The sequence below is a fragment of the Callorhinchus milii genome, unplaced genomic scaffold (genome assembly GCF_018977255.1).
Source record: "Callorhinchus milii isolate IMCB2004 unplaced genomic scaffold, IMCB_Cmil_1.0 Scaffold8, whole genome shotgun sequence".
Lineage (NCBI taxonomy): Eukaryota > Metazoa > Chordata > Chondrichthyes > Chimaeriformes > Callorhinchidae > Callorhinchus > Callorhinchus milii.
This window is the reverse complement of record NW_024704749.1, coordinates 24,633,216-24,657,598: the sequence shown is the minus strand read 5'-3', so window position 1 is coordinate 24,657,598 and position 24,383 is coordinate 24,633,216. Positions and strand designations below refer to the sequence as shown.

The 24,383-nt window shown below is 41.5% G+C and overlaps 1 protein-coding gene across 3 annotated transcripts in view; it reads left to right on the top strand.

The window, feature by feature from the left end:
- The window catches only part of rc3h2 (ring finger and CCCH-type domains 2), a 49,998-nt gene extending 27,413 nt beyond the window's left edge, over positions 1-22,585 (top strand). For 2 of the 3 annotated variants that reach the window (XM_007909042.2, XM_007909040.2), the window contains exons 12-20: positions 608-1,038; positions 3,838-4,011; positions 11,958-12,116; positions 16,589-16,793; positions 17,544-17,643; positions 18,942-19,023; positions 19,410-19,520; positions 20,375-20,517; positions 22,298-22,585. In XM_007909042.2, coding sequence (XP_007907233.1) covers positions 608-1,038; positions 3,838-4,011; positions 11,958-12,116; positions 16,589-16,793; positions 17,544-17,643; positions 18,942-19,023; positions 19,410-19,520; positions 20,375-20,517; positions 22,298-22,502 — 1,610 coding nt within the window. In that variant the 3' untranslated portion in view covers positions 22,503-22,585. The remainder of the gene's footprint in view (positions 1-607; positions 1,039-3,837; positions 4,012-11,957; positions 12,117-16,588; positions 16,794-17,543; positions 17,644-18,941; positions 19,024-19,409; positions 19,521-20,374; positions 20,518-22,297) is intronic. The other variant, XM_042337485.1, reaches the window with a different exon arrangement.
- Positions 22,586-24,383: the final 1,798 nt, after the last annotated feature.

Genomic DNA, 24,383 nt, shown 5'->3' with positions numbered 1-24,383 from the left:
TGTCAGGACATTGTTGACTGAAACTCCGAGCTCACAATGTGCTGAGGAAAGTCAGAGAGTCTTAGGATAAAAGAAAGCGAGAGACATTGATTCGTTCGTTCCTGAGAAAAATGGGTCTGGTATTCACCAAAAAGCAAGAGAGACGGTGGGATTTAACAAGCGCTTATATCTGATACTGCTATTCACTTGTCAAAGATCCAATGTTAAAACTGCAGCACAAATCAACGAGTTTAAATCCAGGCAAAGTATTCTGTGAAGCGCTTGAGACGTCTTGAAGACATGTTAAGGCGCTATATCAAATGCAAAGATTATTGTTATGAGCTACCTTTAAAGGTTCGTTTAAAGGAAGAAATAAAAATAATTCTTCCTAAAACAGTTGCATGATGAGCACAATTTGTATCTGGCACCTAGTGATAACCTTTTAGCCTAATTAACATATTCTGGTTTGCCAAACTGTTATGATGATACCTATTATGGAATGAACCTGTTTTTTATATTGGTGTTTGTACGCACCCTTTCTGTAGAGATAATCAAAGGTTTAAAATGACAAATACTGTACTTTATTTCATTTTAACAATTTTTTTTGTGTTGCATGGATTGTGTGCAGGAGGATATTATCCCCCACATCCTGGTTTACCATCTGGAGTGACTGCTTGCCTTCCTCGCTACGCACGTCCGAATAACATCCCCGAATCCTCACTTGCACCCACTGTGCCCTACCCTGAACACTGCACTGCATATCCACCTCGGGAACGGTTGGCAGCTTCTCCTTATCCATCAGGACCTGCTCAACAATATGGCTCCGTCCCCGCTATCCACTCTGGGATGTATGCACCAGTCTATGACAGCAGGCGCATGTGGAGACCACAAATGTATCAACGGGATGATGTTATGCGGAGCAATTCTTTACCTCCGATGGATGTGGTGCCTTCGCCTGCCTATCAGCCTCCTCCACGGGAACGATACAGCTCACTTGATGGGTATTATTCGATACCTGGACCACCATTAAATGAACCAAGGAGTGTCACCATGCAGAGGGTAGGGCAGGGATATTACTTTTCACTGGATCACACTTCCATTTTGCAAACTGATCAATATCGCATTATTTGCATTGCTGCAGTGACTTTAAATGTGCATTAACATTATGAATTTGAAATATCCACAGGCTTTTTGTCTTAATACATTTGCTTCTAAATTTCCTGTGAAGTGGTTTGAGACGTCTTGATGACATGATAAGGCGCTATATCAATTAATAGTAATCCTTGCATTTGATATAGAGCTTTTCACGTCTTCTAGAAATCCAAATGCGCTTCACAGAATATAGTGTAAAGTGAATTGACTGTACACTTGTTGGCGAAATGCAGCAGCCAATTGCACACAACAGCGTCCCACAAACAGCCGTGGTTTGAGTGACCAGTTTTTTTTCTTGGGATTATTATCAGGCCTGTGTGTGGAGTAAGGAAATTTGCTCAAGCTTTTGCACTGCCGGGAATCAAACCCAGGTCTCTCGTTTGTGAGGCGAGGGCTATAACCACTGAGTTACAGGACTGATTGTTATTCTTAAATCTTACATTGCTTTTGTTCAGATTTGCCAAATCTTTCTTTAACCTCTTCTGCTGAAGGCTGTAATTTGCAGTTGGGTGTAATTCATTGTGTGTGAGGCCAGGAGTGTGTGGGCCGGGCCGTGAGCCTGTTAGGCTGTGCGAGCAGGGCAGGTTGTGAGTGTGCGAGGCTGTGCACGTGGGGCAGGTTGTGAGTGTGCGAGGCTGTGCACGTGGGGCAGGTTGTGAGTGTGCGAGGCTGTGCACGTGGGGCAGGTTGTGAGTGTGCGAGGCTGTGCACGTGGGGCAGGTTGTGAGTGTGCGAGGCTGTGCACGTGGGGCAGGTTGTGAGTGTGCGAGGCTGTGCACGTGGGGCAGGTTGTGAGTGTGCGAGGCTGTGCGCGTGGGGCAGGTTGTGAGTGTGCGAGGCTGTGCGCGCGGGGCAGGTTGTGTGAGTGTGTGAGGCTGTGCACGTGGGGCAGATTGTGTGAGTGTGAGGCTGTGCACGTGGGACAGGTTGTGTGAGTGTGAGGTTGTGAGTGTGGGGCAGGTTGTGTGAGGTGTGAGTGTGAGGCTGTGAGTGTGTGAGTGTGAGGTGTGAGTGTGAGGCTGTGAGTGTGTGAGTGTGAGGTTGTGTGAGTGTGAGGTTGTGTGAGTGTGAGGTTGTGTGAGTGTGAGGTTGTGTGAGGTTGTGAGTGTGTGAGGTTGTGAGTGTGTGAGGTTGTGTGAGGTTGTGTGAGTGTGTGAGGTTGTGTGAGTGTGTGAGGTTGTGTGAGTGTGTGAGGTTGTGTGAGTGTGTGAGGTTGTGTGAGTGTGTGAGGTTGTGTGAGTGTGAGGCTGTGAGTGTGTGAGGTCGTGTGAGGCTGTGAGTGTGTGAGATTGTGTGAGTGTGAGGCTGTGAGTGTGTGAGGTTGTGTGAGTGTGAGGCTGTGAGTGTGTGAGGTTGTGTGAGTGTGTGAGGTTGTGTGAGTGAGGTAGTGTGAGGCTGTGAGTGTGTGAGGTTGTGTGAGTGTGAGGCTGTGAGTGTGTGAGGTTGTGTGAGGCTGAGTGTGTGAGGTTGTGTGAGTGTGAGGCTGTGAGTGTGTGAGGTTGTGTGAATGAGTGTGTGAGGTTGTGTGAGTGTGTGAGGTTATGTGAGTGTGAGGCTGTGAGTGTGTGAGGCTGTGAGTGTGTGAGGTTGTGTGATTGTGAGTGTGTGAGGTTGTGTGATTGTGAGTGTGTGAGGTTGTGTAGGCTGTGAGTGTGTGAGTGTGTGAGGTTGTGTAGGCTGTGAGTGTGTGAGGTTGTGTGAGTGTGTGAGGTTATGTGAGTGTGAGGCTGTGAGTGTGTGAGGTTGTGTGAGTGTGTGAGGTTGTGTAGGCTGTGAGTGTGAGGTGTGAGGCTGTGAGTGTGTGAGTGAGGTTGTGTGAGTGTGAGGTTGTGTGAGTGTGAAGTTGTGTGAGGTTGTGAGTGTGAGGTTGTGTGAGGTTGTGAGTGTGTGAGTGTGAGGTTGTGTGAGTGTGAGGTTGTGTGAGTGTGTGAGGTTGTGTGAGTGTGAGGTTGTGTGAGTGTGTGAGGTTGTGTGAGTGTGTGAGGTTGTGTGAGTGTGAGGCTGTGAGTGTGTGAGGTCGTGTGAGGCTGTGAGTGTGTGAGATTGTGTGAGTGTGAGGCTGTGAGTGTGTGAGGTTGTGTGAGTGTGTGAGGTTGTGTGAGTGTGTGAGGTTGTGTGAGTGAGGTAGTGTGAGGCTGTGAGTGTGTGAGGTTGTGAGTGTGTGAGGTTGTGTGAGTGTGAGGCTGTGAGTGTGTGAGGTTGTGTGAGGCTGAGTGTGTGAGGTTGTGTGAGTGTGAGGCTGTGAGTGTGTGAGGTTGTGTGAATGAGTGTGTGAGGTTGTGTGAGTGTGTGAGGTTATGTGAGTGTGAGGCTGTGAGTGTGTGAGGCTGTGAGTGTGTGAGGTTGTGTGATTGTGAGTGTGTGAGGTTGTGTAGGCTGTGAGTGTGTGAGTGTGTGAGGTTGTGTAGGCTGTGAGTGTGTGAGGTTGTGTGAGTGTGTGAGGTTATGTGAGTGTGAGGCTGTGAGTGTGTGAGGCTGTGAGTGTGTGAGGCTGTGAGTGTGTGAGGTTGTGTGAGTGTGTGAGGCTATGTGAGTGTGAGGCTGTGAGTGTGTGAGGCTGTGAGTGTGTGAGGCTGTGAGTGTGTGAGGTTGTGTGAGTGTGTGAGGTTGTGTGAGTGTGAGTGTGAGTGTGTGAGTGTGAGGAGTCGGACAGCTGTGCTCAACACCAGTTCACATGTTAGAGTTTGGTTTCTTCCTCTGTTGCAGGACCTGTACAGCCGGTCACAGCCCTCGGGCTTTGATGACCCATTAAGACGGAAGGTCGATCAATGGGTACACTATCCAACTCCAAAACCACCTCCAGTCTCGTCCACACTGTCCACAGTAGCCCAACCCTCTGCTCCTCCATCACCGCTGTTTAGTGTCGACTTTAGCTCAGAGGTATTGTGAGCTCCATTACCTGTGTGTGTGTGTGTGTGTTTTCGTGCTTTTATTGGTTTCTTCTTTTAAAAAAAACTCACCCTTTTAAAACCTAAGAATAATGAGTTCACATATATTTGCTTCTAACACCAGATCTATAATAATCCTCTCATTTGATATAGCACTTTCACACCTTCTCGACGTCTCAAAGCGCTTCACAGAATAGACTGTAAAGTGAATTGACTGTCTATTTGTGGGCGAAACGTGGAAGCCAATTATGCACAGCAGCGTCCCACAAACCAGTGTGGATTGAAGTGACCAATTTATTTTTTTTCTTGAGGGATTATTATCAAGCGTATATGTGTGGAGTAAGCAAACTGGCCCATGGTTTCACCCTGCCGGGAATCGAACCCAGCTCTTTCGCATGCGAGGCGAGTGCTCTAATCACTGAGCTACAGGAGTCCATAGAACCAGAAACTAAGAAAATGACCACACTGACCACATATGTTATATGTGCACTTGGGTTTATGAAAAGCTTGCATTGTGCCAGCACAATAAAGAAAAAGTAAATTGGTAATTGAAAACATTCACTGGTCCATTGCACTAACTACTTTTATTTTTTTTACTATCACTAAATGTAGTACTCTGTGATCAATGGTAATGTTCACCCTTACAGTATTTTGAGTAAAACTTCTTGATACTAGCTATTGAAATGTTAGCAAAGTGAATCTCTGTCTTTGCCCTTCTCTAAAATGAAACACTGCTATTTGATCCTGTCAAAGGCCACAACCTTCTTTCTGTAAGAGATGGGGAGATCACACTCAGTCCAACTTATTGGGATTGCAATTAAATATTACTTAGCAAAGAATTAAAAAGTAATACTCATAAATTCAGTTTACTGTCCATAAAGAGCATTAGAGAAGGCATGAGGATGATAGACCATAAACTACATTTATGGGGAAGTTGATCTGAATAGGAATCATAAGTTATATAAGATTTTCTCTCACCTTTACAACTGGTCCCAAAGTGAAAATAGCAATGGTGCACTTTAGCTTGTTCATTTAATACCCTTGAGTTAAGATCAGTGTCTTCAAAATTACATCATCAGATTTAATAATTATTTTGGTAACTTTTTGGGGAAAAGGCACTTTAATCTGTAACTCTTTCATATAATCTCTGTAATAGTACCTCAATACTTAGAAATTGTAGCTTCTCCCTGTCATCTTGAGCTAATATTTGCAAAAAGCCTGTTTAGATTGATCTGTGTGTAAATAGTGCATCTTTAAACACTTGAATTGCATTGCATATTCACCAAAAATTGATGTTCTGCCACCAATCTTTTGTTTTTTTATATATGATAATGAACTAGTCGGAAACCATACTTGCATACGTTTCTACCCAGAAGCACTCACTTGTGACCTTAGCACATTAGACTTTTAGGGATTTTATCCTGGCATCAGCTGCTGTGTTTATTTAACATAGGAGCTGTCAGTCTGATCTGATTGGGATTTCTCGTTTCATTGCTGTATGATGTTAAAATACATTGTGAAGAAGTGAAGTTTGGGGGAGGGAGAGAGAAAACTCAAATCAGATTGGCAAAGTGGAGATTCTATAAATAATGGATCTCTAAGTTTAAAAACCTACTTGTTGCTAAAATTAGGTATTCTGTAACCTACCTCAGGGTTGAACATTCTGTCACTGGTAATAGATATTCTTGTTGTGTGGACGATGTATCTGTAGTAATAATATCTGTATTGAGGCGAGGAGTGTTTTTTTTTTTACCTTTCAGTAGTCCCTGTTGTGCTAAGAGTCAAAGAAAAAAGGGAGGAAATACGTTACATCTCATGATGGCAAAAGAAAATACATTCACTAAGTTTTTTATTTTTTGTCAAGAACTTTAATTGATAGTCATTTTCGTATGTTTCAGGGTGTATTTTTAGAGTATTTTGCGATGGTTCTCGCCCCTTAATGTAAACCCACGTTATGTAAAGTGTTTGGTGTACCAGGTGGCCTCTGTGTAGATTCTTCTCTGTGACGTGCAACCCTCTCTCTCTATATGAAACTTTACTGTGTGAGAATTAACACAACGTCAAGCAATCCCAATGCTTTATAGCGTAACAATGGGATGCTTCAATCAGCGTCCTTCAATCTACCAGACAGACAGCTGCCAACAACAACAAGATTCCATTTATTGAGCGCCTTTCACGTTGGGAGGACGTCCCAAGGCGCTGTACAGTTTGGTCAGGACCCGAGGAGGGGGGAAATGGTCAGGGTGAGGGGAGGGAAGGGAGGGAGCGAGGAGGGGGTAGAGAGTTGAGAGCGGAGCTGAAGGCTCGGTCAAAGAGAAAGGTCTTGAGACCGGCCTTGAAGGAGGAAAGGGAGGAGGGAAGGCGAAGGCACTGGAGGATAGAGTTTCAGAGCCTCGGAGCTGAGAGGCTGAAGGCCACCGATGGTAGGGCGGTTGGGGCGGGGGATGTGGAGCAGACCGGAGCCAGAGGAACGGAGGGTACGGGCAGGTAGGGAGGGGGGATAGTAGGTCAGCAATAACCTGTTTGTGTATCTTCCTCCCCCTTGAATTTAACAGAGATTCAAGATGCACTTTTATTGGTCCTTACAACCCTATGTCTCACTCACTTACACTGCCCGATAATACAATAAACAGTCTCAACGTTAACAGATAGAAAAACCCTGATACCATAACTCTGACACTAGCAGCTTTATTTAAAGTTAGTGGACAAAGAAAAAAACAATCTCAAGTGTTTTCACGGCACTTGTCTCCCAGCTCCTCTCTCTCTCTCTCTCATTCTCACCACACTGGGAGCTGGGTTAGTGAAACGCCTTGCTCGCCCCAGCATTTGTTTTTCTGTAGATGACTTTATCTTTTAGACCTGACTGGTTGACACAGTAATGGCCTTTCTTCTCGGAGTGAGCATGCGAGTTGTCTTTGGATTCAAAACGTTTACTACTGGTTTATGAAACCTTTCCCGCAAATTCCCAGTCATATTATAATAATAATCCTTGCATTTGATACAGCGCCTTATCACATCTTCTAGGTGCTTCACAGAATATACAGTAAATTGAGTTTACTGTATATTTTATGGGCGAAATGAGGCAGCCAATTGTGCATAGTAGCGTCCCACAAACAGTTGTGGATTGAAGTGACCAATTTACTATTTTTTTTTGAAGGAATTATTACCCCCAGGAAAGTGATCAGCCAATTGATAACAACCGGGTTCCCACTTACTGCTGGGAAACAGAGACATGTGGATAAGGAAACTTGCCCAACATTTTGGCCTGCCGGGAATTTAACCCAGGTCTCTCACTTGCGAGGCAAGTGCTCTAACCACTGAGCTACAGGACTCCACATGATGGCTCCTCCAAGCCACAAAATCCTCCATGGAATAGGTGTAAGACACGGTCTGTCGCTCTGTTGTTCACCCCCATTAGAACACATGGAATTCTTTTGTCCCATTTCTTTCCTTTAAACAAGCTTTTTTTTCAGCGCATTTTTGATAATGCCATTGATCCGCTCACCTTTTCCCGAGCTTTCCGGATGACACGTAACATGTTTTATTCCCAGATTCTGGGTCACTGCTTTAATTATATCAGCTGTAAAATGTCTGCCCCGGTCAGATTGCAATATTTTCATTGCTCCATTCCTAGGAATGAGCTCCTCTGTAATGATTTTTAACACAGTCTGTGCAACAACAACAAATGACATATGTACAGCGCCTTTCACATCAGGACGACGTCCCAAGGGGCTGGATAATCAGGGATCCGCACCCGAGCTGGTAGTTGGGATCAGGAGGGATGGAGGGTAGGGATAGGAGGGTGACCAAAGGCAAGGTCGAAGAGGAGGGTCTTGCAGGAGGCAAGGGAAGGGGCAAGGACTGTGGGATGGAGTTCCAGAGGGTGGGGACAGAGAGGCTGAAGGCTAAGGTGGGGAATGTGAAGCAGGCCGGAGCCCGCTGAATGGACACCTTTTACAGGGGTGTGCTATTGTAAACCCAGTGGTGTGATCTACGAAAACAAGTATGTGTTGATTATCTCCAGCATTTTGGGTAGGGGCTCCAACAAACTCTTAAGTAAACCCTCTCCCACAGACAACCCATTTTCACATGCTTCAAATTCTTATTTTTCGGTATGTTGTTAGGGTTTACTTGAATGCACCACATGCCCATTCCACATATTGTCTAGTCTCCCTCTTGATCTCAGGCCACCAGTATTCTCTTAAGAATTTCCCGAGTTCCACTTTATCCCATTGTGTAGACTCCACCCCCGGTCAGTCTCTCATGAGCCATTGTTACCAAGTATCTCTGGACTCGTTTAGACAGAATCAATTGGTTTTTCGACTCCCTTTTCCAGAACAATTTGGATCAAAGAAAAACCAACCTGGAGACGAGACTCTCAGGGCAGGCACATCCCTCCTTGGTGGCATTAAAGGCAAAGAGCAACCCAGAGTCTAATGAGCTCCCTCCTTTTATACCATTTTAACTCCTCCCCTTGTCACTGTATTTCTCAATCATGTTTCCTGCCATTTTTGTTGCAACTCTCACCCAGACTTTGTGTCTTCAAGGCAGTACCACTTGAAATTATATTTTCGTTCCCTGGACCATAATTGTACTTAAAGCAAAGCGGCCTATTTGAACACAAACACAGTACACAGACTATCTACAGCAAATATCATTAGAACGAGGTAGGGCATAAATAAAAACAGTGCATCTGTGACGCAACCTTTGTAGTTTAGGCAGGGTTGTTTTTATAAGCTGTGCATTGATAACAGTTCTTTGCAACCACAGGACTTCTGGAAAATGTTGATTATAGTTTAAGACATGAAAGCATTGATTTACAAACATGCATAGAACCCCAATTTAAACAATTTAGATCATTCAAAAGTTTTAGTATAACATTGCTGACCAAACACATTTTCTTCTTGCAATATTTGCTGACAGATTTGTAGTCCGAGTTGGGTGGGGAGTTTCTGTATGTAAATAAGAACCGGAAATGTAACTGACTCAGTTTCCAAATCTTGTGGCTTTTGTCTAGAGGTTTAATGTGGCTTGTATTGCTGGTGCACTGTAACTACAGGCCAAGGTGCCATTTAGTACTGATTGTTCAAGTTCAGTTGTGGGAAAATAATATTTCATCTATTATTAAGTTTAAAAATGAAAACAATCAGTTAATTCATATGGAAAACTTGAACTGGAGGCTAAAGTTGTTGCAAGTTCCCCATGAGGTTTTATGACCTGGTTATGCATTATATTAAAGATAATTTATGTCCTTCAATCAGTTTCAGTATAAATGAAACCCAATGGGTGGGGCTGGAGTTGGGGGCCAGGTGAGGAGAAAAAGAGATTCAATTTGATGTATACTGACATGATCAATTTACAGATGTCTGACCCAACTGGTTCTTCCTGTTTTGGCTGCCAGAGTTTAACTTAACCTTGTTCACTTGGACAAATGTTTTTAAACTGTTTCAACGAATATTTAGCTTTTTTTGGAAGGTTATTTAAATTCTGAAATGTGTTTTAAAAGGTTTAATTCAGTTTAATTCAGTGAGCATGTTTTATATACACATGTCGTTCTTTTTTTACAAATTCTTTGAAGTCGAATGTTATCATACCCAAGGGTAGCTGGAGAGGCATGGAGAAATGGAAGGGGAAAAAACAATTCTTTTTAAGAAAGTGCACAAAACGTTGCTGTTTTTATCCACTAAAACCCCGGCTAGCCGGTCTGATGGGTGGGCGGGAGATGGGTTCTGCCAGCCGGACATTTCCAGTGTAATTACAAGACCAGTCCTGGCATCGGTGCCGAAAACTGCCGGCAAATGTCGCTACTGGCTTTGCAATTGTTTAAATCTTGTGAGCAAAATAGGCGATAAGCAATCTTCTGCCACAGGATTCAAACTAATGAAAAGTCGATATTCCTGAAGGCCAGAAAGGCTGGTGGGGTGGGGTGGGAGCAGGAACAGGAGTGGGGTATGAATTCTGGATTCCCAGAGTCTGGTAAGCCAGAGGTTTACTCTATTGTCATTCTGTTTCATTGTGAATATTGAACTGTACAACTGGTTTTCATTTGAGCATTTGGCCATATTCATGGGGGGGGAGAAGTCAGATGTTACTCACTTGTCTCTTGATCCTAACTCACTGTGTTATAGGGAGCTGTGGGGGGAACAGATTAAAGTGAGGTAGTCAGATGGCTTTACTGCAAACAAGCAACACACGAAAAAATTAAGTGTCCCTTTCTTAACAGGCTGTAAGATTGTTCAATGGAAGGAATGGTGCAGCCTAACTTTATGTGTTTATTTACAGTAATAAGTTTTGGTTATCTTTGAAAGAGAAGTGGAAAATATGGCATCAGCAGTGTAGTGAAATGGTGAGCCAACATTTCTCATAGCGTGAATTGATTATCAGATCTATATATTCAAATCTTTGTTGTACATCTGACTTCAGTAGAAGTACAGAATGTGGGATCAAGTATTTTGAATATCCACTTTTTTAAATAGGAAAAAGAGTAGAAAGTATTTTAAGAAATATACTATATAACTTTCTTCCAGTCATCACATATTGATTCTTTGACATTTGTATATCTTGTAGACTAAGAGAAAGAAGTTGAGGTTCACACTGCATCTAAAAAAAAAGAGTTAATTAGACAATTACGGTGGCCAATAAACCCCTTTATACCATGCTTTTAAGTGTAGTAAGCTTCCTAACTCTGCAATGTGTCCAATGAAGTGTTTTGTGGAAAGATCTAATGGCTTGTTATTATTATCATTAGTATTATCATTGTCAATCTGGATGGCCAGTTATTCAGCAATATTGGCAGATTGCTAGGAGGTGTCTGTCCGCCCACTTGACTGAGTGAGCGCTGGTGAAACCGAGAGCAAAGAGATGCGATTGTTGAAAAGCTTGATCTTCTACATTTTTGTATAGTTTTGGAAGAATTCATCCACACTCTACTCATGGCCACAGAGGAATTAACACCATGAAAATGGTAACTGTGCAGTTTAATGGTTTGAAGGACAGGACCAGTTGAAGCACAGCTTCCTACTTGCAGTGAATTCCCATAAAGCCCATCTGTGGACTGGGGTGGCTACAGATCTGTAACAAGCTCACTGACTCGAGCACTGCTGAAGCATCTCTTCACACGAGGACAAAAACCTTGAGGTCCATCACCTTGGCTGTCCAGTTGCAAAGTGTATGCTCAGAAGGTCATTTGTATCTCCAGTGGGGTCCACTTAGCATTTGGCAAGTTTGGTTTCAGAGTTGAGGACATTTCTACACCTTCAGCTCATTAATGAGCATACTGGCTGGTGCCTTGAAATACAATTGACTCGCATGACCTTCCCGAGGTCCCTCCTCGATGCAAGTTCTAATTCCCCCCCAACCCCACTCCAGAAAATGTTTTATATGATGTACATGGTAGTCTTACTTACACAGTTATGCATCTGTTTATGAGCTATGATATTGAAGGGATGTACAGTAATCATTGTATAGTGCTATTTTACAATATCATGTTTCTTAATGGCATTTTTGTTTCTGTTTGAGCCTTGAAGATTTATTTTGTGTTGAACTTATGGAATTGTGGCATGATGTCCTTCCCTTCTCTTCCCCCCCTCCCCCCCACTACCCACCCCATTTGCATCCTATACAGAGGATGGCCAACAAAAGCATCATCTGACAGAAATCACTTACAAAACAAATGGGAGATGATGCCTTTGTAGCTTATTCATGTATCCCTAATCTTTTATTTTTATCACTAGTGAAAGATGCTTGATATTTCCACTGCAATAACTGATACAGGAAAGACATCATATGTCATTGATTCAACTATTACAGAATTTGAAGTGGACCCTAGAAATGACAATGTGTCTGTAGTGAATGAAGTTGCAATGAAATTACANTTTTTTAAAGAAATTCTGATCAACTATTGTAGTAGTAATATCCATTTGTTCACCTTTTTAACAGTTCTCTGAGAATCCCAGCGATTTGTGTGTAGGCACTAAATTTGAGGATCAGCACATGTCCCAGTATTCTCCATGGTCCTGTGGGACTATCAGCTCTTGCATTAGTGCAATGGAGCCTGATCCAAAAGACGTCATGGCAACGACCAATGTGGAGATAATGGTAAGAAATATTGAGGTCCTTCAAAAGAGATGACATTTCATAATTGTGCACTGGATTGTGTGGGTTATGAAATCACAAACTGAAAGGATTCTGTAAAATAACATAACTTGGCAAGCCGGGTAAAGAATAGTCTTGTGAAGTTTAATGTACATTTCCTCTGGATATAAATGAACAGGTTTAGCATTCTCATTTAGTACTCTTATTTGAACATTTGTTATATTTTCCATTTAAATTTTTATTCTTAATAAACGAAAGGCAAAGTTCAGGTCCCTGCTTCCCAATGTCTTCACATAATCTCCAACCATAAGTTTAATTTTAGAACTAGGGCAAGAAAATGTTTATCTAAGCATTTTTTCCTTCAGCTCCATTCTCTTTTCTTACTGACTTGGTAATATTTGACTTAAATAAAACTAAATCTTATATTACAAGGTAGTTAATATAGTATACAGGAGAATATTAACCAAATAGAACTATTTAAGCAATTGCTTTATTTTATATTATGAACTTGCAATATTTTGCATTCTGTGTTTAAACTGCTTACAAATGTTAGATGTTATGTATTTTGGTTATGCTGCATCTTAATTCCAATAAATATAATATGTATGGGATGGCTTTCATTAGCACATGCCATTATTCAAAACAGGTCAAATGAATAATATAATACTTTTATGTGCTCTTTGCCTATAAACGCTCTGTTTTGAAAAAAACATTGTAGTCTTGATTTATGTAATCTGGAATTAAGTTGTTCTGTTCAATAGTAGGTTTTAATGGGATTCAAAAGCACATGGAAAAAGCCTCCTACTTTGCAAAGTGTCTGCCTTGTTTGTGATGCATTCCTACTAGTTAACATTTTCATGTTTCAAACTGGACTCTGAAACTTGCCAAAACATGTTATATTTTTAAATATTGCTTTTTAACACCTGCTTTGAGCATTAGACATGGTGTTGCATTAGTCTTGGCCTATTTTGAAGTGCATCAGCAGCCTGCCTGAAAATACATCAAATTTTATAGTAGTTATTTTTTTACTTCTGTTCAGATATTGACAGTTTTGTCTTGTGGAATTCAACAGTTTAGCCACCTTATTATGTAGTATTTGTTTGTATTTGAAAAAAAATGTTGAGGCTCTCCGGTAATTTAAGTAATTTGACCCTTAATAAAACCAATGGAACAAAGTCAAGACTTCTCATTTCTTTGCAAGTCTTGCCTTAATGAAATAAAAAATCTTTGATGAGAATATTGGAATTATGCATTTGTAGCAAATAGATGATTTGATGTTCCAAGGAGTATGATAAGAGTTCTGAATACCCTAAAAAGGTAAAGATTACATTGTTCATTCCATGACCCATTGAGAAATTGCTTGCACTAGTTCTTTAGACAGAAGTTATTTTGGGAAAATGAAACTGGGATAAGCTTGGTGCACAACAGCTGTGGAGGTTGCTGAATGGGTTTCACTTGAAAGCAGCAATGCAGAGGGGGATGGGGTGAGGAATCTGACAAACTAGCATCTGTTGACATTTATACTAACTTCTTCTCGCCCTAAGAAATGTGAAAGGCCCTGCAGGGTTCTAAATACAATAATTAAAATGTACTCTGTATAATGTCTAAAAATGATTCCTTCTCTGTTAACATAATTATCCATTAGCAAAAGATGCTTCATCTTTTGTTAAAACCCGCATTGGCCACTTATAAAATATAATGACCACTATGTATAAGATTCTAATCTGTGCAGCTAGAAAATATTTGCATTTTACCAAGTTCTGAAAATGCTAAGTGTGAAAGCTCAGTTCCATTTCTTAGTTTAATTTTTGGTTTAAATTGTCACTCAGAAAAGGTTTTGAACTAGAGACTACCCTCTGAAAGTGTTCCCCGATAACCAAAATCGTTCTGGCAGAATTTACAGCGCAGCACTAGTACGACAATGTATTCTGAAATCATTTGTGCTAAATTAGCTTTCAGAACCTTTCCAATTTGAGAAATCTGACCAGTAATCTGTTTCCAGATTTGCACCACTGCTGACTGACTGACTGGGTGGGTGGGTGAAGATGTGAAGAGTGGCCAAAGCAACCTTTGTTTTGTTTTCTCCCAAAACGCTATACGGCTTCTTTAAGGCAAACTTTATCAGTAACTTGCTTTGTGAAAAATTGGGGTCGTCTACACAATGACATCCAAAATGTAGATACTAGGTTTATAAATAAGGGCATAGAATACGAAAGTCAGGAAGTTATGATGAACCTTTATATAAAACACTGGTTAGGCCTCAGCTACAGACTGTGTTCAGTTCTGGGAACCACACTTTACAAAAGATGTCAAGGCATTGGAGAGAGTGCAAAGGAGATTGACCAGAATGGTACCAGGAATGAGGGCCTTCAGTTATCAGGAGAGGTAGAGAAGCGAGGGGTATCCTCCTTGGAGCAGAGAAGGTTAAGAGGAGACTTCATAGAAGTTTTCAAAATGATGAGGGGATTCGATAGGGTGAACAGGAGAAACTATTCCCACTGGCGGGTGGGTCGGTAACCTGAGGACACCGATTTAAAATAGTTGTTAAAAGAAACAGAGGGGAGGGGAGGAGAAATGTTTTCACACCGCGAGTTGTTGGGATCTGGAATGCATTGCCTGAAAGGCTGATGGAGAGAGTGGGGAGTGGGGTTGATCAGGGCTATGGGGCGAGAGGGGGGGAGTGGGGTTGATCAGGGCTATGGGGAGAGAGCGGGGGAGTGGGGTTGATCAGGGCTATGGGGAGAGAGCGGGGGAGTGGGGTTGATTTGGAAGCTCTTTTCAAAGAGCCGCACAGACACGATGGGCCGAATGGCCTCCTTCTGTACTGTATGATTCTATGAACAGGTTTGGCACTGTTTTTGAGAGCTGAGTGAACAGTCAAAACCTCTAAAAATACCATATTTTGGCCTCTGAACTCCATTCTGATTATTGTCCGAGGTTGAGGTGGTTTGTTCTGTTCAAGTCATTGAAGTATGTAAAGGTTATCAGACTCTTGAATTTAAAATTCTATAGATCCCTGATGGATTATCCTCAACACCATGTACATTAAGAAATGGGTTGGTATGAAATGCTGTTTCTATTAGTGGTGTAAGGGGAGGTTAGAAGAAATGTTTTCACTCAGCGAGTTGTTGGAAATTGGAATGATCTGCCGAAAGGGCAGTGAAGTCCGATTCGATAACAGCTCTTAAGAGAGAACTGGATAGGTATTGGGGGAAGACCGGTTTGCAGGGTTATGGGGAGAAAGCTGGTGATTAGGGTTAGTGAAAGTGACGCTCTGTCAAAGAGCCGCACAGACTCAATGGGCCGAATGGCCTCCTTCTGTGCCGTAACATTCTATGAATCTATGAAAACCGGCATATTTTTCTGCAAATGTAAATTTTTGTGAGTTTTGAATTTATATTCCACCAATGAAATATAAAAGCATCCATCACCTATCTTTTACAAGCTCACAAATTGTTCACCTACAAAATAGTCACTACACTTTACAGTAAATGTATTTTCTGAAGCATTTTAACATGTTTTAACATGAGAAGGCACAATGTCAAATGCAAGGATTATCACCTTATATGGGTTTTTCTATATATTTCTGTGTAGTTGTTTAGTACAATTTATGTGAACAAAACTGTATTCTTTGAAATGTTTGTGAACTTTAACTACTTTTGTAAAATGAGTGGTACTCGCCTGATTGATGGTGAAAGATTTCAAGCATAAGGTTTTCGTAACCTCATCAGTAGGTTTTGTTTGATAAAGATTTTTCAGTTTTACATTTTATTTGATGTTCTGTTAAGTTGCAAGCTGTACCAGCGTACTTGGATGAATGTGGTGAATTTATAGGCCAGGAAAGGCCCAGGTTTGATTGTTGGTCTGGGGGGTGTGGTCTATACTGAGCCTCAGCTAGCACTGGGGGGTGGGAGAATTGCACTGCAGTTGTCCTCTGGATTCTAAGGTATAGGGAAATAGGCCAGTGTCTCTGGCCAGTGTCTAGTGATGCATTTCTGGGACTCCACATACTGTACAGCATGGATAATGGATGAGAACTAGACAGGGTTTAGTCATAACATTTCTCATGGTTCAGTAGCTTATCGATCCTCATTGAACAAGTTTCCCACCAGAAAAGAAAGCCAATGAATATGAGTGTATGCTACTTTACAAATTGTATTTTTGAAGAAGCTTTCAGTATATTTGTGTGCTCTAAACTAATCCCATGGTTATGTGATTGAGCAGCCAGGCGTCAGATTCCCTTTTGCTCAACAATGCTGGTGGCTAATTTAGTTATGGATTGATTTTGTTTATGTATAAAAAAGTATCTCGATATTTGTTCCTTTCTATCTGCACTGCTCATGACTGACAGGGTGGGAAAGCAAAAGCAATGCTGCCTCTCTGAGACTCTCTTGTTTTTAATGTTATTATTATTATTTGGTTTAAAGGTTTATTTCCAAGAGTTTCATTTTTCACATATTCTCAATTGCTTTCAGGACCTTGATGTGAAAAGACGGCTAAATCTATTTGACCCTCAGAGAAGAGGCAAAGATGAAGATCCCATAATTCCATTTGGTGATGGACCGATCATCTCGAAGTGGGGTGCGATTTCTCGGTCTGCACGCACAGGCTATCACAACACTGATCCGATCCAGGCCACAGCTTCCCAAGGAAGTGCCACCAAGCCTATCAGTGTAACTGGTTAGTTTATTTTCGGTTTCTTTGGTTTAAAATGGGGGAGAAATGTTGGCATTATAGATTTGTGCAAATGCCTGCTGTATATTGTGTATCAGTTAGCTCAATAATAGTAATAATCCTTACATTTGATATAGCATCGATCGTATGTGGAGCCCAACCCAAAATGCTTCACAGGATTTTACTGTAAATTGAGGTGATTGTGTTTTGTGGGTGAACACAATGGCCAATTTGATCCCAGTAATATCCTACAAAAAAACATGAAGTGAGTGACCAATTTTATCTGGGGGAATGTTGGTCAGGACACCGGGAGAAACTCCTTTCTCTTTTCAAATAGTGCCATGGAATCTTTATCATCCACCTGAATAAATAGATAGAGATGGCGCAATTACCTCTGAGTTTAAAAAGTTGTAAGTCCAAGTATGCGTCCTGGCCAATACTCCACAAAATTGTTCGTTCACCACTTAACCAGCAATCACCCACCCACAGCCATTTGTTTGCCAATTTAAAAAAAAAGTTTCCTCACTTGAGCAGAATTCTTTGAAGTTTTGATATGTTAAATGTTAAGAGTAAAAGAAAACTGGACCTCATTTCTCTAGCCCCCTTGATTTTAATGCATAATTTGGCTTATTAGAAGAAAATGATTTAGTCAAAACTGACCCGTGTCAGAATCCCACCGTGGGGATTTAGTCGGGCTCCATTGTATTATTTTTTTCACAAGTTAAATCTGTTGTTAAATCTGCTTTTTTTTTGCAGACTATAGTTCCTATGTGAGCCATACAGATTCCAGTAGTTGGAGTTCCTCTGCCCTTTCATATGGATCAGATTCTACTCCACCTGCTCAATACCTTGACAGGTAATAACAGAAAGCTGATCAGATGTTCTTTTAGTTTAGAATGATGACTTATGTGAATGTATCCACTGGATAATTTAGGTGTTGAGATTGTGATAGTAAAATCTTCATCGGTTGTACTTTTTATTTATTTTTTGGGGGAAATCTCTCTTTTAAAAGTACAATGTTTGACAGTAATAGCTCATCAGAAGAGGCTATGGAGTGTTTTCACTGATTCTGAATATGCAATTTTTAAAGATTTAATTGTAAAATATTTGGGTTTCAAATTTGTTTTGCAACTTCAAGGTTTTGTTGTTTGATCGTCTGTTTCCTTTAAGACAGTAAGGTGGGTGAATTCATCATAAATAAATAAATTAATAATAATAATACAATAACAAGATTACATCGTGGAGTCCTGTAGCTCAGTGGTTAGAGCACTCGCTTTGCAAGTGAGAGACCTGAGTTCAATTCCAGGCAGAGGGCGAAACCTCGGGCAAGTTTCCTTACTCCACACAGAGCCTAATAATAATCCCTCCAAAACCAAAAACAATAATAAATTGGTCATTTTCAATCTACGACTGTAGATTGTGGGACATTGCTGTGCGCAATTGGCTGCCGCGTTCGCCCACAAATATACAGTCAATTCACTTTACTGTGTGTTCTGTGAAGCGCTTTGGGACGTCCTCCCGACGTGAAAAGCGCTATATCAAATGCAAGGATTAGTATTATTATTATTACATTTGTATAGCACCTTTCACTTCGGGAGGACGTCCAAGACAGCATTTCAGATAAATCCTTGCATTTGAAATAGTGCCTTATCACATCTTTGAGATGTCGCAAAGCACTTCACAGAGTATATGGTGAAGTGAATTGACTGTATATTTTGTGGATGAAACGTGGCAGCCAATTGTGCACAGCAGCATCCCACAAACAGTCGTGATTAAATCATTCATTTTATATATAATGCCAGCAATGGCGTGCTGTGCATATGTCTGTGTTTGTTTAGGAGTGGGGAGAGGTGAAGAATATATTCTGCTTGACACAGTTTATTATAGTTATAAAAATAATCCTTACATTTGGTATAGAATATATGTCCACGTTGACCGGTCATCTCAAAGCACTTCACAAGATATGCTGTAAATTGAACCCACTCCTTCTGACTAAGAGGTGTGAGATTATATACTTATTTCTGTGTCAAACCTCTTTGTTCTTATAATGCAAAATGATAACTCAGATTCCTATATCCATTAGAATAATTTTTACTTGTGGGGACCTGGTGTTAATAATCAGCATCTAATTTCTCAATTGATATTTGGTTTCAGGGACCGACTGGGAGCGGCAGATCTATCAGCCCACAGGAAACATCCTAATGGTGGAGATCAGCTAAGTATTGAGCTGCAGCAGGTGAGAATGTAGTGGGATCTTGCCGTTTATATGGTGTACTTCAGCAGAGTTCGGAAATATAAAAGTGCTGTTTTTTTTAAAGACTTAACTTCTGATAGAAAAGTAGTTTTATTGGTGCATCATACTTGTGTTTGACCAATACCCATGTTTGTTGCTAAATGAAGTTTCTTGCACACGTCATATTAGGTTTGAAGTCTATATGGAATCTCTTATTGTGAAGCTGTTTCCAGAGTATCGAGCTATAGATCACAAGCACACACTGCTTTATGCAGTGCTGCTCTGTTCCATTATGGGCTGTGGATCCTTCTATTGATGACACGGAGGCACAAATGTGGTCTTTTCAATGCATTTTAATTTATTCCCAGCCATGAATTCTCTTGTTCCAGGGTGAATTTTCGGAAGATTCAGGCGACACCAGGCCGGATCGGGATATCGAACTGGAGCTTTCTGCTCTAGATACTGATGAACCTGATCTTAATCAAGATGAGGAAATAGAAGTACGAGTTTTGTTATTTACTGTGTACTGTTGTCTGTGCTTTCACTTGTCCATAGAGTTGTAGTTTACTAGGTGGCTCGTACAGAATGTATTTTGCTTTACTACAACAGAACAACAACGCTATATTTATATAGAGCCCTTCATCTAGGATAATATATCAGAACGCTTCACAGTGATGGTTTGGAGTTCCAGCAGTTGCCACAAATTGGTGGGTAGAGGTTTGTTGAAGCTTTCTATCAGAACCTTGGTTTTTTGCACTAAAATTCTATTGAACTTAGGTAACTTTTGCATGATTTTGTCATCCACTAATTTCAGGCCCTTTTACCATATACTCCCATCCTCTGGCAAGATCACCTTGTCACTGACTACATTGTCTAGGCAGATGTACAATAATTATTATTTGATATATAGCACCTTTTATGTTGCGAGGACTTCTCAAAGCGCTTCACAAGATGTACAACAGCATCCTGGAATGACATTCTACCCCACTCCCCTCTCCCATTGTAACTTCACTTTAAGACACAGATTTTGCTTATTCTCAGCACCTTCCCAAGGGCATGTTCTCGACTGAGTGACTGTGATGTTCTATCACTCTGTGGTACCATTGCACCGTTTGTTTATGTCTCATCAAAGCAGTGAGTTGACAGAAATAGGTCACTTCCTACAAAATTGGTTTAAGGAGAGATCTTTTTGACATATGGGACTGTGTCTTCAAAGCTAAATGAAAAAGGTACAACAAATGTTATTAATTTTATGTTTTTGCTATTAAAATTTACACTTGGGCCTGGACTGGGCTAGGTAGTGCCATCAAATGGGGTGCAGGACGGCAATAACGCTGTGTGTGTGTTCATACAGGATGTCCTAGATCGACAGTTGGGTATCAGCTCCCAAGGTGATCCAACCAGTCACATGATGTCTGAGAACGAACATCACCACAAACACCGAGGTGAGGAGCAGGAGGAGCAGGGCCGCAGGATCGCAGAGCAGATCGCAATCACGTAAGAGACTAAAACTATGAGAATCACTTAACTTTGCCTTCAACAAATGTGCTTTTGGCACTTGGGTTTAGAAATGTGATTTGATCAGAGGATTTCTTCCATTTGGTCATTTCGCTTGCTGTAGATTTAATCCAACATCACCAAGAAACATTGTGTATTGCACCTTTGCCCTTCCACACCCACCGCCTTCCTGCCCACCCCTATTCCCAATTCTATACCATTGATAACACTGCTCTGTGTGATTGGCTGCTGTGTTTCACCCACAAATATAGTCAATTCACTTTACAGTATATTCTGTGAGGCGCTTTGAGACGTCTGGAACAACGACAACAGGGTAACGTGTATAGCACTTTTCACGTCGGGAGGACGTCCCAAGGCACTGGACAGTGACAGCATTTCAGACCCGAGCTGGGGTCAGGGGGAGAGAAGGAAGGGGAGGGGAAGGGGGGGTGGCCGATGGCCTGGTCGAAGAGGAGGGTTTTGAGGCTAAGGAGGGGGCGAGGCAGAGTGATTGGGGGATGGAATTCCAGAGGTTGGGGGCAGAGTGGCTGAAGGCTCTCCCGCCAATGGTGGGGCGGGTGGGTCGGGGGACGTGGAGCAGCCAGAGTCGGCTGAGCGGAGGGAACGGGCGGGTTGGTAGGGGGTTAGGAGGTGGCAGAGGTAGGGTGGGGCGAGGCCATGGAGGGCTTTATAGGTGAGAACCAGGATCTTGAACTGGACCTGAAGGATAGGGAGCCAGTGGAGTCGGGCGAGAGTGGGGGAGATGGGGTCACGGAGTTTGGTGCGGGAGAGGACACGAGCTGCAGAGTTCTGGATTATCTGCAGCTGTGGAGGGAGGAGTTGGGAAGGCCGACAAACAGGGAGTTTGCATAGTCGAGCCTGGAGGTGATGAAGGCATGAACAAGAGTTTCAGCGCCTGAGCAGTGATGTAGTGGCGGAGTTGGGCGATGCTTTGGAGGTGAGGGTCATGGCTTGAATGTGGGGGAGAAAAGACAGTTGAGGGTCGAACAAGACCCCCAGGTTCCTGACTGGCTGGTGAGCTGTAGTGTGCAACCATGGAGGGTGATGCTGCCAGAGCCTGAGGTGCGGAGGCGCTGGCGCGAGCCAATCAGGAGGGCCTCAGACTTGTTCACATTCAACTGTAGGAAATTTGCCCTCATCCAGGACTTGATGTCCGACAGACAGTCTGTCAGGACAGCAGTGGTCCTGGAGTTGAGGCGTGATAAGGCGCTATATCAAATACAAGGATTATTTATTATAACCATTTGCTTTACACAATATTGTCTTTTTTTCAAAAATACAATTATGTATACTAATTAATAATTTCATATGATTTAGCATCTTATCACAGCTTCGAGATGTCTCAAAGTGCTTCACAGAATATACTATAAAGTGAATTAACTGTATTTTGTGGGTGAAACGCAGCAGCCAATTGCACACAGCAGCGTCCCACAAACAGTAATGGAATGAGTGTCAAAATTATTTTTATAAAAGATTAAAAAAATTTGAATGGATTATTACCCCCGAAAAAGCGATTCATCAATTGACTAACGACCGAGTTCCTATTTACTGCTTGGTAAACAGACTTGTGGAGTAAGGAAACTTGCTTAAGGTTTCGCCCTGCCCGGGAATTGAACCCAGGCCCTCTCGTTTGCGAGGCGAGAGCTACAGGACTCCTGATTGCTATAATTGGTCCATAATCAAAATGGATCCAAGGCCTCGTTTTTCTGTCTTGTGAATGTCCTAACTAATTTTTGTCTTGTATTTCCTTATCTGTCAGAGAGGAACAGAAGGTGATCCTACCTAGAACGTCCTGCTTCAATCAGCCCATCACAGCGTCAGTTGGCATCAGCACCTCCCCAGCTATGTCTGCATCCATTAGCATTAATAACCTGCTTCTGAAAACCTCTGCTCACAGGCTATCAGAGGACGGGAACGATATGAAACCTGCAACAAACGGCGAGGCTCTAGTTAATGGGAGCTGAAGGGCTTGATGCTTGCACCGACATCTAAAAGCAATTCATTTTGCTTTCTAATATAATATAACATAATATATATGTGTGTGTGTATTATATATGTGTATATATTACATTATATTATATTATTTTTTTTAAAGAACTATTTGGGGGCATCAAATTCCTGTGGACTTTTTGATACTAGAAAAGCCCTCTTGCATTAACCATTTTGACAAACAGAATTAACATTAGTCAGAAAACTTGTTCAAGTTCCAGTGAACTTTGGAATTTGAACGTCATTCTACTTAATGCTTTAAAGCAGCCTTTTTATGAGTCTGTTGTGAGCCGGTGCAGTAACTTGGCCATTTTTATTGACAATGGCTGATGTAGAACGTTAGATGACTTGGTTATTGACCAGCAGGGCCTTTTGCAGCAACACATCTGGTGAAAGCTAACTACGACTTTACCTCCTCTATTTTTCTTTTTGTATATTTTTGTGTACAATTCAACACAAATTTGTAAAAAGATAATGGCTTGGAACACTCTTTTCGAGCTGTTGTTGTAAGAACTAGTTTCATGGCATTGTTGCACTTTTATAGGAAACTTGTAAATTTGTTTTGTTTAAGTGGTGAAGGGAACGAACTTTTCGCCTTTTCTTGAAATGCATAATAAGAGTTTCAAAATACAGTTTGCACCGGAGTCCACAGACACGCGCTCAGATGTAGACTAGGTTTATCTTAATTACTTCAGTCTTTTTTTTGTGGTGTTATTGTCTAGGGGAATGTTTAACACAAGTTGAAAAGAATGGGAAGGGGTGAGCAATTGCTGATCACTAATCTGGAGACAAGACAACTTTTTTATTTTTCTTCCCCAAACTCATCACAGAACAGAGTTCTGATGGTATTCCTCTGTGTGTTGGAATGGATCTAATACACAGGTTGAAGTGTTAGTTAGTGAAGGGCATTACTTCTGTTCATTGGAGAGGAATTCCACCTTGATCCTAGATGTTCTTGTATTTACATAACAGTTTAGAGTGTCCAGAGTTGGGCAGATTCTTGAATTACAGCCTTAATTTTGAAGCCAATTTTTTTTTTATAAGTTCTTTTCAGAACTACAGAAAACCAATTAAAAGCTAGAATAAATCTAGGAGCCAAATGAAATATCTCTCCATATGTTTTGAAGTTCAGGACTCAGAACAAGTGTGACTTTTCCATCTTAGTGTTGAACAAAAATGTAAGACATTGTATCCCAGACCTGGTGGGAGTGCACACAGCAAGTGCACAATTTCTATTTGCTTGATTTAAACAGGTAGTGATTGTAACTGGACAAGAGATTAAATAACAGACTCCAAAATCCAACCCCACTTCCCTCCAAGAAAGTTGAATTGCAATATAGTTTCATTTTGTTTGATTAATCTTATAGGTTTACATGAGTTTGTCGACAAAAAAATTACTGAAGTGTTTACATTATGGCAATAATGAACTTGTTTCTTCTTGTTTGTTGCTGCTGAATTTCATTGCAGTGAGCTCAATGTGTCTGTCATTTGTTTCATCCAGTTCAGCACAGTTTAGGTGCGGATCAGTGCTACTTAAAATACTTTCGTTGTTCTGAGATGCATCTTTGTCCTGTAGCGCTTTCTTTCCATTTCATTTTGCTGTACAGAATCAGCTGTAGGTGAACGCTGTGTTTTGGAACTTGTGTATTGTGTGTTGTTTGCACTGAACCAAGAGCCGATATTACTGGTCTCTTTTCTGCCCTAACCAGTCCAAGGACATCTATTGGCTTCTCTGCTGACTTTACGATGAATGAACATTGTATCTTGCAGGAAGAGCACAAAGTACTGTAATAATTTCATGAAAATGAACTATCCAAAGTTGCACCGCACCCTCCAGTCCCCACTTAAAACAAACC